The sequence below is a fragment of the Meleagris gallopavo genome, chromosome 3 (genome assembly GCF_000146605.3).
Source record: "Meleagris gallopavo isolate NT-WF06-2002-E0010 breed Aviagen turkey brand Nicholas breeding stock chromosome 3, Turkey_5.1, whole genome shotgun sequence".
NCBI lineage: Eukaryota > Metazoa > Chordata > Aves > Galliformes > Phasianidae > Meleagris > Meleagris gallopavo.
In genome coordinates this window covers 2,283,489-2,295,511 of record NC_015013.2, presented here as the reverse complement: position 1 = coordinate 2,295,511, position 12,023 = coordinate 2,283,489, and the positions used below count along the sequence as shown (strand labels likewise).

The window sequence follows — 12,023 nt, the reverse complement described above, 5'->3', positions numbered from 1 at the left end:
AGAGAGTGCTCAGGAGTGTTTACTGTCAGAAGATCTGGCCTGTGACCAAATAGCTCCAGCTTGGTATGGGAAAATTGGGGAATGATATCATTGTGTCTGTCCTGTGAAAAACAGGATGCAGGTGGGCACCTCCCTGCTCCCTCTTATCTCTTGGCAAGGCCTGAAAGGTGGGAACAAAGCAGTTTTTGCTGAGGTCCCAAAGACAGAAGCTGCCACTCCAAAGAGAGCTGACTCAACCACTTTGTATTTGAGCTGTCACTCCAAAGAGAGCTGCCTCAACCACTTTGGACTTATAAATAAGTTTGTACTACCACTGGAAAGCCGTCATCGTCAATCGAACAACAACCTCAGACGACCCATCACTACTGAAGATCAACGTCTGAACTAGGAGGCAATGCTGAAATTGGTGGTGGAGACTCTCTCTCTCTTGCTTTCTCCAAAGACTCCTTGGTTTTGTTTCCTATATTTTCCATTGCCTGTCTTCCCTTCCCCATCTCCCTAAACTACTAGGATTTGTAATAAACTGGTCAGGCTAACATTTGACCCGCTGTGTCTTAATCTTGCTGTCGGGTATACATATATCAAAAGAACATCCTTTCCCTCCTATAAATTGGAGTGAGACGTGTTCGTTAACTGTGCCATCACATACAATTTTTAAAGTTATTTTAAAACTTTAGCAGACGCCAGCCAGACACGACTGATTTCTTCTCATCCTGATTCTAGCTCTTTTGTGATCCTGCAGAGAAGACTGGAAATCGGCAAAAAAAAGCCACACACCTCAGAGTGCTACCTTTTGCTTGGAAATCTCCTAGCAGCATGACATTCACATTGATTATGGATCTGGGCATCTAAATATGAAAACAATTAAAGCATATTTGCAAGGGATATGACAAATGAATATCTGCATTCTGACTAGTGTTTCATTGACTTTCATTCAAATGCAAAATCATGTTTCAGCATTGACTCTACAATTGTTCAGAAGAGATGATTTTCCAATATCCACAGGTTGACTGATGAGAATTCCTCTAGGACTAAACACCTTAGGTATGAATTCAAAGGTCTCTTTCTGCTTCCAGAACAAATTCTGCTACCAAACCCACTGAGAAAATTTCAGAGCCAACACTGAAATCCAGACTTTATACTTACATCAATCTAAATGGTAGCTCCCTGAAGACCTCTCTTCTCCAGAAAGGTTCTTAGCGTTTACAACTCCTACCCTTCAGTAGCAGCAGATTGTTTCTGATTTTCAAGTGATTTTAGAATTTTCACCAATCTTTTGCAATCAAAGAGTTGAGAATGATCTATATCAAAACTGGGCTTAAGCAAAACACCTATTTCTTCATATCTCCAAATCATATTTTCATTAACAGAAGGAACTGAAGTTATTATTGAGGGGATGTAAGGGAAAAAAAATAGCATTTTGCTCTCTTGATCATCTCTCAGCTCAGTTGTTACACTACTATTAATAAAGAAATTAGTTTGTGTAGCTGGAGTGTGTCATGGCAACACAGCTAAACAAGTGCCACTAGTTCACTTCAGGATGTTCATACCTATGTGTGACAGGAAAAACCTCAAACCCTCACCTCAAGCTCCTTCACATAGTCTGGCTGAGTTTTCCAGCCGCTGTCCAGAAAAACATGCACCTTCAGCTTTAGGAGCCAAGCACTACTGAATTCTGTGTTCATCTCTCCTTTAATACCACAAAGTGGTATCATAACAAGCAGTGCTAAGTAGTGCCCTTGCTACTGATATGCTGACTCACATGGATCCACTGGGATGCCAGGCTGCCCCCTCCAGATCTGCTTTGCTGTAGAAGCATTTCAGCAGGCCTCACATGTAATAAATAATAAATGACGTGGGAGGCAGGCAGGCTCCTGCAGGCAAATAGCTTGAAAAAGATCAAAAATGCCCAAAGCTTTCGGAGCAGCAGCAGCATTTCTTTCACTGGACTACCCAGGGTCCTAGCACTGCAGTGATTAGGGAAAAATAACTCACTGAAGCTCTGCAGATAGATCCCATCTAGTGACTTGTGGAATCAAACTCTATTACCATGAAGCAGTTATAAAGAAGGTATGTTTATTCAGTGCTGCACACACTGGGTGCGGGGTGGGGGGGGTAGCCCCGTACTAACCTGCACATTGCGAGGTTCTATATTTATAAAATGAATACACATATATTCATAATATTTCTAAGAAAAGTAATGGTTATTACAACCACTTCAAGAGATTCGTGACAGTATTCCTCACCCTTTGTACACTCCCAAATCCACCCCTAACTATTGCTTCTATGCACGTGCGGTGCCTGCTGGTGGTCGTCCTGGTGGCTGTGGGGATGAAGGCTGTGTGTCTTACTCGCAGTGTGCTTCTGACCCCAGTGCAGTTTGGGGAAGTATTCCAGATTCAGCTGGTTCAGTTATTAGGATAAGGCTCCTTGGACCAATCAGCAGGCTCCTGGGGTTACGGTTGAGGTACCCCACATCTTTCCCATTATTTGTGTTCAGCTACTTTTACAATATAACAAATTAGCCCTTTATTCACTAATGGCCTGGGAAGTCTGGTACCAATGAAGAACAAAATAAGAGAGAGAAGGAGAGAAAAGCAGAGAGGAAGAGTGGGGAATTCAGCTGTGAAACTTTTTCACTCTGTCACTGAAAATGTACATACTTCCACAAGTGTAGTAAAGTGTGCCATATAAACTGTTATCAAGCAGGTTGGAGTGATTACAGAAATAGCTTCACTGGTACGGAGATACTTGTCCTCTGTCTTAATTCATGGCATTTTCCAGAGTGCTCCCTTACTCTGGCTTTCTTTCTTTTTTTTTTTAAGAAGTTACTAATTTTTTTTTCATGTTCTCCTACCACATTGTCAATGGTTTAATGGGCTGGCTTGGCCCAGTCCAATGACTAGAGGGGCGGAGGGATTTTGCAAATCCACTCCTCTGGAAAAGGGAAACTGGGAACCTCAGAATAATTCAAAACAGTGGTAACAATCTGAGGCTGATTTACTAAATATAGTATCAGAATGCAAGATAACACACTATAATACAATATAATTAGAATTAAAGCTAATAAATCAAATACAATGAGAGAAAGATTGTCTGAAAGCTGAAGGCCTTACAGTAATGCTGAAGCGATGCATGCGGTTGGGACAAGCAGCAGGGAGGAGAGGCTGATGAAGAAGGTAGGTCTGATGACCTACCAAGGTCTTGTAACTGTTCCCCCTGAGCTGAAATGATAACAACACAGCAAACAGTCTTCTGGGGTATGTAGCTCTTCCCTTCTGGGATAGGTGCCCGGAACTGGAGCATTAACACCTTAACTCCCAGTGCACAACATGATGTTATGATGTGGAATACCGATAACCAAAAATCATAAAGCCATGACACACATAAAACCCCGTGGCTTTTGTAATCTGTTAGTCCCATCTGCAACTCCCAACGTCAACAAAAACCCACTGAAGTGAAAAAAACAGAGCAAAGAATATACTTTAACAATGTAAACAGAGTCAGAAAGATTTGGGATCTCGTTTTTCCACCTGTGAAATGAGCAGTCAGCAGATGTACAGTCAGAGGAAGAAGGTCTTGCTCCTGTTGCTTTTATTATTGCTTTTTGAAGTGAAAAGACAGTAGCAGTCTTTTCAATGGCAACAATTTTACATCAATTTCACTTTCTGCCCAACAAAATCAATTTGCATGAAAATTATCTGGAAAGCACACACATATTGCATACAAACACATATATATACATCTATATCTTTCCAGTATATAGGTATGATGCACAGCATAATAAATGCCTTAGTCATGAAGAATAAATTATCAGGCAAAATTATATTCTGCAGTAATTTCCTAGAAAAGGAACCATTTCTCAGAAAAGTTTACCACTGCCCTCATATGTCTTCTGTGATGAACACTGCAGCTGATTTCTACCCTAATTCAAATTCTGTGAAAGCACCACTGTGGACCTAATGACAAATGGTGGGTAATTCTGGCATGATTGGATTTTTCTTTATTTATTAGGTATGGGAGCTTTCGTCAGCAAGCAGCCAGATGAGTCAAATCAGATAAAGCATTATCTGATTCCTGTGCTGTAAGTCAGATTTAAATAGAGAAAAGATCTATGTCCTTATGGGGATGGAAAGAATATGTTTATAATGTGTTCTGAAAATGTATTGCATAATAACAAGTATGGATAAAAAAACTTTCTCATCTCTATAAGATGAGAGCTAAAATAAACGAATGTTTTGCTTGCATCAACTAAGACAAACATGCAAAATGCATGCTGCATCCTCATAGACACATAAAAAAATACTGAATTCCACTATATTAAAAGTACAATCAAGAAATCAAGTGCATTTGTTTCTCAGCTGGTATCCTACTTGCAACTTGCAATACAGCTTCTGTCTTAGGTATTTATCCTTGTCTTTCTCTATTCAGAGACTATGAAATCTCATGAATGCACCTGTAGTTTAGATGCTGTTTGACTACACTACAGGATTTGCATATTTTAATCAGCACAGCAATCTAGATACACTCAGACACACACATAAATCTGTGTTAAACATTAAAAACCTTGATTGAAAGCCTGATTACCTTTGTTTTTATGTGATGATAATGTAGAGAAATAAATAATAGAATCATTAAGGCTAGGAAAAACCACTAAGATCATCTATTCCAACCATCATCTCATCAACACCATGACCACTAAAGCATGTCACTCACCACATCTACCCTTTTCCTGAAAACCTCCAGGGATGGTGGTGACTCAACCACCTCCCTTGACAGCCTGACCTAATAACTCATTATACTTTCAAAGAAATTTTTCTTAATATGTAACCTGAACCACCGCTGGTGCAACTTGAAGCCTTGATTACCTCTAGTTCTATTGCTAGTTACCTGGGAAAAGAGGCAAGCCCCAACCTCACTAACAACCTCTCTAATTGTAGAGAGCAATAAAGTCTCTCCTGAGCCTTCTCTTGTCTACATTAAACATCCCAGTTCTCTCAGCTGCTTCTCATAAGATCTGTGCTCCAGACTCTTCACCAGTTTCACTGCCCTTCCCTGGACACAATCCAGAGCCTCAGTGTCCTTCTTGTAGTGGAGGGGCCCAGAACTGAACACAGTCCTTGAGGTGAAGCCTCACCAGTGCAATACAGAGGGACCATCACCTCCCTAATCCTGCTGACTACACTGTATCTGATACAAGCCAGGATTCCATTGGTCTTTTTGGCACTGCTGGCTCACGTTCAGCAAGCTGTCAACTAACAACCCCAGATCTTTTTCCTCTATCCAATTTGCCAGCCACTCTGTCCAAAGCTGCAGTGATGCATGTAGTTATTTGACCAAAGTGCAGCACCCAACACTTGGTCTTGTTAAAGCTCATACTGTTGGTCTCAGCCCATCAATCCAGCCTATCCAGATCCTTCCAAAGGGCCTACCTACTCTCAAGGCAGATCAACACTTCTCTCAGCTCGGTGTTGTCTCCAGATTTACTGAGGGGTCATTCAATCCCCTAATCCAGATCATCATTAAAGGAACATCACTAGTGACTGGTCAACAGCTGGATTTAACTCCATTCACCACCACTCTCTGTCCCTGTCCATCCATCCAGTTGTTTACCAAGTACACCTGTCCAAGCCATGGGCTGCCGTCTTCCACAGAGAATACTTTGGGACACAGTCAAAGGCTTTACTAAAGTCTAGGTAGATTACATGCACAGCTTTCCTGCCATCCACTACATGTGTCACCTGGTAATAAAAAGATAAAAAAAGATCAGGTTGGTCAAGAAGGACCTGTCTTTCATGAACTCATGCTGGCTAGGCCTGATCCTCTGGTTATTCTGTATATGTCACATGATCTTACTCAAGATTATCTACTTCATAACCTTTCCCAATACTGAGGTCAAGTTGACAGGCTTATAAGTCCCCAGATCCTCCTTCCAACCCTTCTTGTAGATAAGCATCACATTAGCAAGTCATTAGTTATCTGGGACCTCCCTGGCTTGCCAAGACTGTTGATAAATGACGGAAAGTGGCTTAGCAATCACTTCCATCAGCTCCCTCAGGACACTCAAGTGGATCTCATCTGGCCCCATGACCCCGTGAAAGTCCAAGTGGAACAGCAGGTTGCTAAATGTTTCCTCTTGAATTGGGGGTGGGGGGTTTATTCTGCTCCCTATTCCTGTCTGAATACCCTGAATATAGCTGGTCTGACTATTATGGATGGAATAGAAGGCACTGAAAAGCCTTTTTTTCATTCTCACTGGTAATGTTCCTCACTGCATTCAATCAAGGATGGAGATTCTTCTTGGCCCTCCTCTTGCTGGTAGTAATATAGTTGTAAAAACATTTTTTTATTATCTTTAACAATGGTGACCAGATTAAGCTCTTCCTGGGCTTTTGCCTTTCTAATTTTCCCTCTGCATACCCTAGTAACATTCATGCACTCTTCCCAAGATGTCTGACCCTTCTTCCAAAGACAGTAAATTTTCTCAGTTCCCCGTTCATCCTGGCTCGTCTTCTTTGCTGGCTTATCTTATGGAACAGGGGGATAGCCTGCTCCCATGCCTTTAAGATTTCCTTCTTGAAGAATGTCCAGCCTTTCTGGACCCCTCTGTACATCAGGACTGACTCCCAGGGGTACCAGTACTAAAGTAGTAAGGGTACTAAAGGTACCCTTGTACCAAGGGTACCAATGTACTAAACAACTTAAAGTCTGACCTCCATCCTAATTTCACCAAGAATGGAGAACTCAAACAATGTCCCGCCGTTCTTTCTGTTTGTCAGACATTAGGTAAAATAGTGTACTTTCTCTAGTAGACTCTCTTACCAACTGTGTCACCAAGTTCCTGTTCCTGTGTCAAGGAACATCCTAGACTGTTTCCTCTCTGCTGTATTCTATTTCCAGTGAATGTCAAGTAAGTTGGTGTTCCCCATGAGAATAAGGACCAGCAATTGTATGAATTCTGCCAACTGCTTACAGAACACTTTAACTGTCTCTTCATACTGGTTGGGTGTCACATCTTCCCCTGATCCTTACCCATAATGACTCAACATTATCATTCCCAGTATTGAGCTCTACGACCTCAAAATGCTCCCTAATACAGAGAGCAAATCCACTGCCCCTCCTTCCCAGCCTATCCATCCTAAAGAGCTTATAGCTCTCCATTGCAACACTCCAGTCATGAGAATGATCCCACCACATTTGGGTGGAGGTGACTAAGTCATAGTTTTACAGTCTCACAAACTCTTTTAGCTCGTCTTGTTTGTTGCCCATGCTGTGTGTGTTAGGGTAGACACACTTCAGCTGGGCTCATTCCCGGCCCTGGAACATTACCTCCAGTCTCAAGTTAGGCTGGTTTTATCCCATACCTTCAAATCTAGCTTAATGCACTCTCAATGAGCCCTCGCAATTCCTGGGCTAGAATGGTTTTCTCACTTTGACACAGACAGACCCTATCAGTTGCCAGCAGGCCTGGTGCTGATGAATAAACTGTCCCACGTTAAAAATAAATTAAAATTCTTCTTATGGCATGAGCCTCTTAGACTTGTGGGTTTTCCTGTTCCTCTCAGTATCCTTCTCTGTTTCCTAATGGACTGAGGAGAATAGCACCTGAGTTCCCACTCCATCAGCTAACCATCCCAATGCTGTGAAGTCTCTCTCTACCCATCAGAAACAGGAATACCGAGACTCAAAGTATAGTCTATAACACATCACTAAGGAAGACTGTAAAGGCCTGAGATTCTCTCTTGGAAATGGAGAGCAACAAGTACTGGGAGATGGGATGATGGTGCCATGTTAACATGAAACAACAGGCATTTCAATACTTTGGTGTCTCCCAGAGAGAAAGACTGAATTATGTGTAATAAAAATCTCAGTAAGTCCATACCTAGCTATGTCTCCTAATAACCTGAAGAAGTTTGTTACAGCATAATCATAAACAGATGAAGAAACCAATTTCTCAACCCCATCCTAGCTAGGAGCTACTAATATAACTCCCACTGTGTTCCCCTCAAACTGGGACAGGCAGACTGGTAAACTGTTTCCTTTAAGAGGAACATGTGGAAAACTTTGTTTAAAAAAGTACAAAAATATTTTTGTTTTGTACAAGGTGACATTTAGTTTCAGCAGTCTTCACAAATCATAACTCCAGGAGTAACAAAGCCATTTCATTGGTGATAGCAGACAAATCTTTAAAATTACTCCCTTTCTAATGAGCATCTTGTAAAACTGATGAAATTTATGACATTAAACTAAAAAAAATTCTGATTATAAATAACTTGCTTTCTAAAGGAATCAACCAAAACCTCAAAAAAGGACAGCAACCTCGCAGAGCCCACCATATTTTGATCCACGTAGCAGCATTTTACAGAATGATGTAAGCTTCAAAGACTTCCCCCATTACTGTAAGGCTGATGTGATCTTCAGATCACTCTGAAGGGCAGAACATTTGATGAGAAATGGCTGGTCCCTTGCCACAGCATTCACTGTGCAGCAGAAGTGAGCAGAGGAATATTCTGTAATTTACCTGTCAAATGTACTTATCAGTACAAATGAAAATATTTCACTTTTTTAAACTTAAGAGACAGCTCTTACAACCCAGTTTAAGAGAATGAAATCATCACTAGTCAGAAAGCTCTCCATCCTTTTATCTGGCCAGTCTCTCATACCCTGAAATTCATGCCGTATTTATATCCTATTATTTTCTTTAGTGAATACAGCTGAATCATTCAGTGGAATCAGTGGGAGAGTGGGCAGGAAAATGAAGATGATTTCAGTTTTTCTTTGTTTTTGGCCAAGAAATCTTTCTCTACAAATAGCTGTCCCACTTCTCTTCCCATTTTAAAATCAGAAAAAGACCAAGATATATTTATTCAGAGTTGACAGACAATATATGTAAAGCAGTTCAGGAGAAGTGAGGTAGCTTGAATAATCTGTATCACATTATTGTTTGCCTGTTGTAACTTTATGACATGTAACTAGGACTTAAGCACCCCCAGCATCTCCTCCATAGAGCGTAACGCAGCAAGATGGCAATTTATCACAACTCCAACAAATGTTCAATTTAAACAATGACTCCCAATTTGAAAACATGTCTCTGCCTGCAGTATTTCAGTTTTAAATACTGTGTGTTTTTTTTTAAACTTCATTCCCAGAAACAAGCAGGGGATCCATAAGGGATGCAGGAATGGAGTTCCACGCTCCAGTGCCCACCGTTGGAAGCCCCTGGGTGGCAGTGAGGCTGGCGGGGATGCTCAGCAATGACAGCTGCATGGAGATGTGTGGCCACAAGGAAAAGGGTGGCCCCAACTTACCAAGGTTCCACCTGAGACCAGTTGTGGTCACGCTGTCACAGGAGCTCCCAATTGGGATGAGGCCGCACCAGGAACCTTCCAGTCCTGTGTCCACCTGCAGCTTGTGTTTGCCCTGCAACACAGAAGGGACTGAGGTTGGCTGCAGAATGAGGGGAGATGTGGGCTAGGATTGCAGAAATCTCACTTCCAATTTTCATTCTTTTTTTTTTTTTCCCCTAATCTAAAGAGCTGTGATTCTTAATTAACACTGGTGAGAGCATTGCTGAAACTCCTGCATTTCTTTGATAACATCTTCAAAATTCCACATACTTCCCCAAAAACGTACTTTTCAGGAAGGAATACTTGTAGAAACTGACCTAGGTGCTGGAGAAATTAAGCTAAATAATTACATGAATATGCTTATACTAAGTAATAACAGTAAAGTGAAATTAAAACACATTTTATTTATACACAAAAGGTAAATTCAGCTTGTAACCACCAAGCTGAAGACACGTATGAGAAGCAGCTATTAACAACAGTGGGTATGTGACCAAGCTTTCAAGCAGCACTCACAGATCCCAGGTGAGCAGCTTGCCAAATAATAGCATATGAACAATCCCAATGAGAAGTGGATAGAGAAAATCTTTCACACAGCAAAAGGAAAACTTCAGAATTCTGGCTCAGTTTTAATTATAAGAAACTTACTTGTTTATTGCAATTTGTTTATTACAATTAGCTACAAGAATACCACAAATGAGAAAGTGACTTCTGAGGTGTTTGACAGATTTTCCTGTTAATGCCAAATGCATTATGAAGAAATAAATTCAATATGTGTCATGTTCTCAGTTAACAAATGAACCTTGGAAATGCTGCCCATTAGAGAGTATTGATTGCATGGTTTACACGTATTTGGTCGTGCAGGGACGGACGATGACAGATCCAGTATCATAGAATCATAGAATGGTTTGGGTTGAAAACGACCATAATGACCATCGAGTTTCAACCTCCCTGACATGGGCAGGGTTACCAACCACTAGACCAGGTTGCCCAGAGCCACAGCCAACCTGGCTGTAAGAGATTATTCTTTTACATAATTGTCTCAAAGCTTGCTGAGGATGCAGATGGACAAATCCAAGCAAGTCCTGGGTAAGGGTTGAGAAATCCTTTGTCTGAGGGACACAGATGGACAAGGCCAGGGGCATGAAAGAGAGATAAACTGCAGCTTAATGGCCATGAAGTAGTCTTTTGTGTGGACTTATCTCAAGGAAGATGGCCATCTCAGGGGGTAGGGCACACGACTTACCCAAGCGCCTAGGAATGCCAGAAGAAGAAGGATAAAAAGGGAACCTACAGCCATGAGGTGAGGTTTTGTGGCAACAGATTTCTCAAAAGAAGAGGTTTCTGCCATGAGAAGCCTCACACCTATCTCTCTCCCTCCTGGACTTGCTCTGTGCTCTACCACAATGCTGAAGAACAAAGGTATCTGCCATCAGATTCCTCACTATGGAATTCCTGCCTGCTGACAGACTCTCCTGGGCCTGCTACCTGAGTCCTGCTGTTTCCTCCCGGATTGGCTCTGCGACTTCCTCCTGGTACCCGCTAGCTGCCCAAGGCCGGCCACGCTGCTGCTGCTCTCCCCCTGCTGCTTTTGCCTTGGACCATCGGAATGGCGTACAACAGGACCGCTGATGGATCCTGGTGGTGACTATCCCCGCTTTATGCAATTCTTGCTTCTTTCCTATCTTTTCTATCGCCCTCCTTCCCTTCCCTAACACTCTAATTCGTAATAGTCACTGCCCTTCCGTTCCCCGCCTCCCTGATTAGGATTTACAGTAAACTGGTTGGACCAACATTTGAACTGTTGTTTCTTAATCACACGCTGGGTATATATATACTCTAAAGAACCTCCTCTTCCTCTTATAAATTGGAGCAAGACACTGGCCTTGAATGCTCCAAGGATGGGGCATCCACAACCTCCTTGGGCAACCTGTTCCAGTGCGTCACCACACTCTGAGTGAAAAACTTCCTCCTCATATCGAACCTACACCTCTCATGTCTCAATTTAAAACCATTCTCCCTTGTCCTATCACTATCCACCCACATAAACAGCCATTCCCACTTCTTGGTGCTTTGACTTGATTATGAGTGACCTTTAGAGATGATACAGCTTTTCACTTTTCAAGTGTTTATTCTCAGAAAAGCTCACTTTTCTACACTACTCAAAAGTTCATCATAAATTACTTAGAAGATATTGTAGAGAAGCTGAGCATGGATAAATTAATTGATAACAAGTTTTAAAAAGCGTGAAAAAAACCTCTGCGCTGAATCTGAGAATAGGTTAGCTTGGCCAAATAAATACATGCCAATTAAAAAAAAAAAATCCATGGAGAAAAAGAAAAGACAAGCTAGTCAGAATCGTGTGCAGACAACTACTAGAAATCTACATCATTTAATTTTGGGGGCATGCATAAGCAGTGCTTATCCAATAGCATATCCAATAAAATATTTTGTCTACTCAGCATATTACAAGTTCTGTTTTGCTAATCGTAAGAAAAAACGGTTCACAGGAGACATTGGAGGACAGATGCTTGTTCCTCCTGACGTTTTTAATTTGCTAGGAATATGTAGATTAGAAATGTGTAAGATAAAATGACTATAACTGTGACAGTCTGTCATAGTTAAATGAGCGAAAGAAAATCTTGCAACCCAACGGCACTCTAAAAGTCTGAATTCTTG

General features: G+C 41.5%; 1 protein-coding gene across 11 annotated transcripts in view; it reads right to left on the bottom strand.

Annotated features, from left to right (window-relative positions):
• Positions 1-12,023, bottom strand: part of TPK1 (thiamin pyrophosphokinase 1) — a 245,844-nt gene that overhangs the window by 64,570 nt on the left and 169,251 nt on the right. For 9 of the 11 annotated variants that reach the window (XR_792765.3, XM_010708245.3, XM_010708246.3 and 6 more), the window contains one exon: positions 9,309-9,420. Coding sequence is in view for 10 of the 11 variants with exons in the window: in XM_010708245.3 (XP_010706547.1) it covers positions 9,309-9,420 (112 nt within the window). In the remaining variant the exon portion in view is untranslated. Of the gene's footprint in view, positions 1-2,803; positions 8,522-9,308; positions 9,421-12,023 lie in introns of those variants that run through there. The other 2 variants (XM_010708247.3, XM_031552713.1) reach the window with 2 other exon arrangements.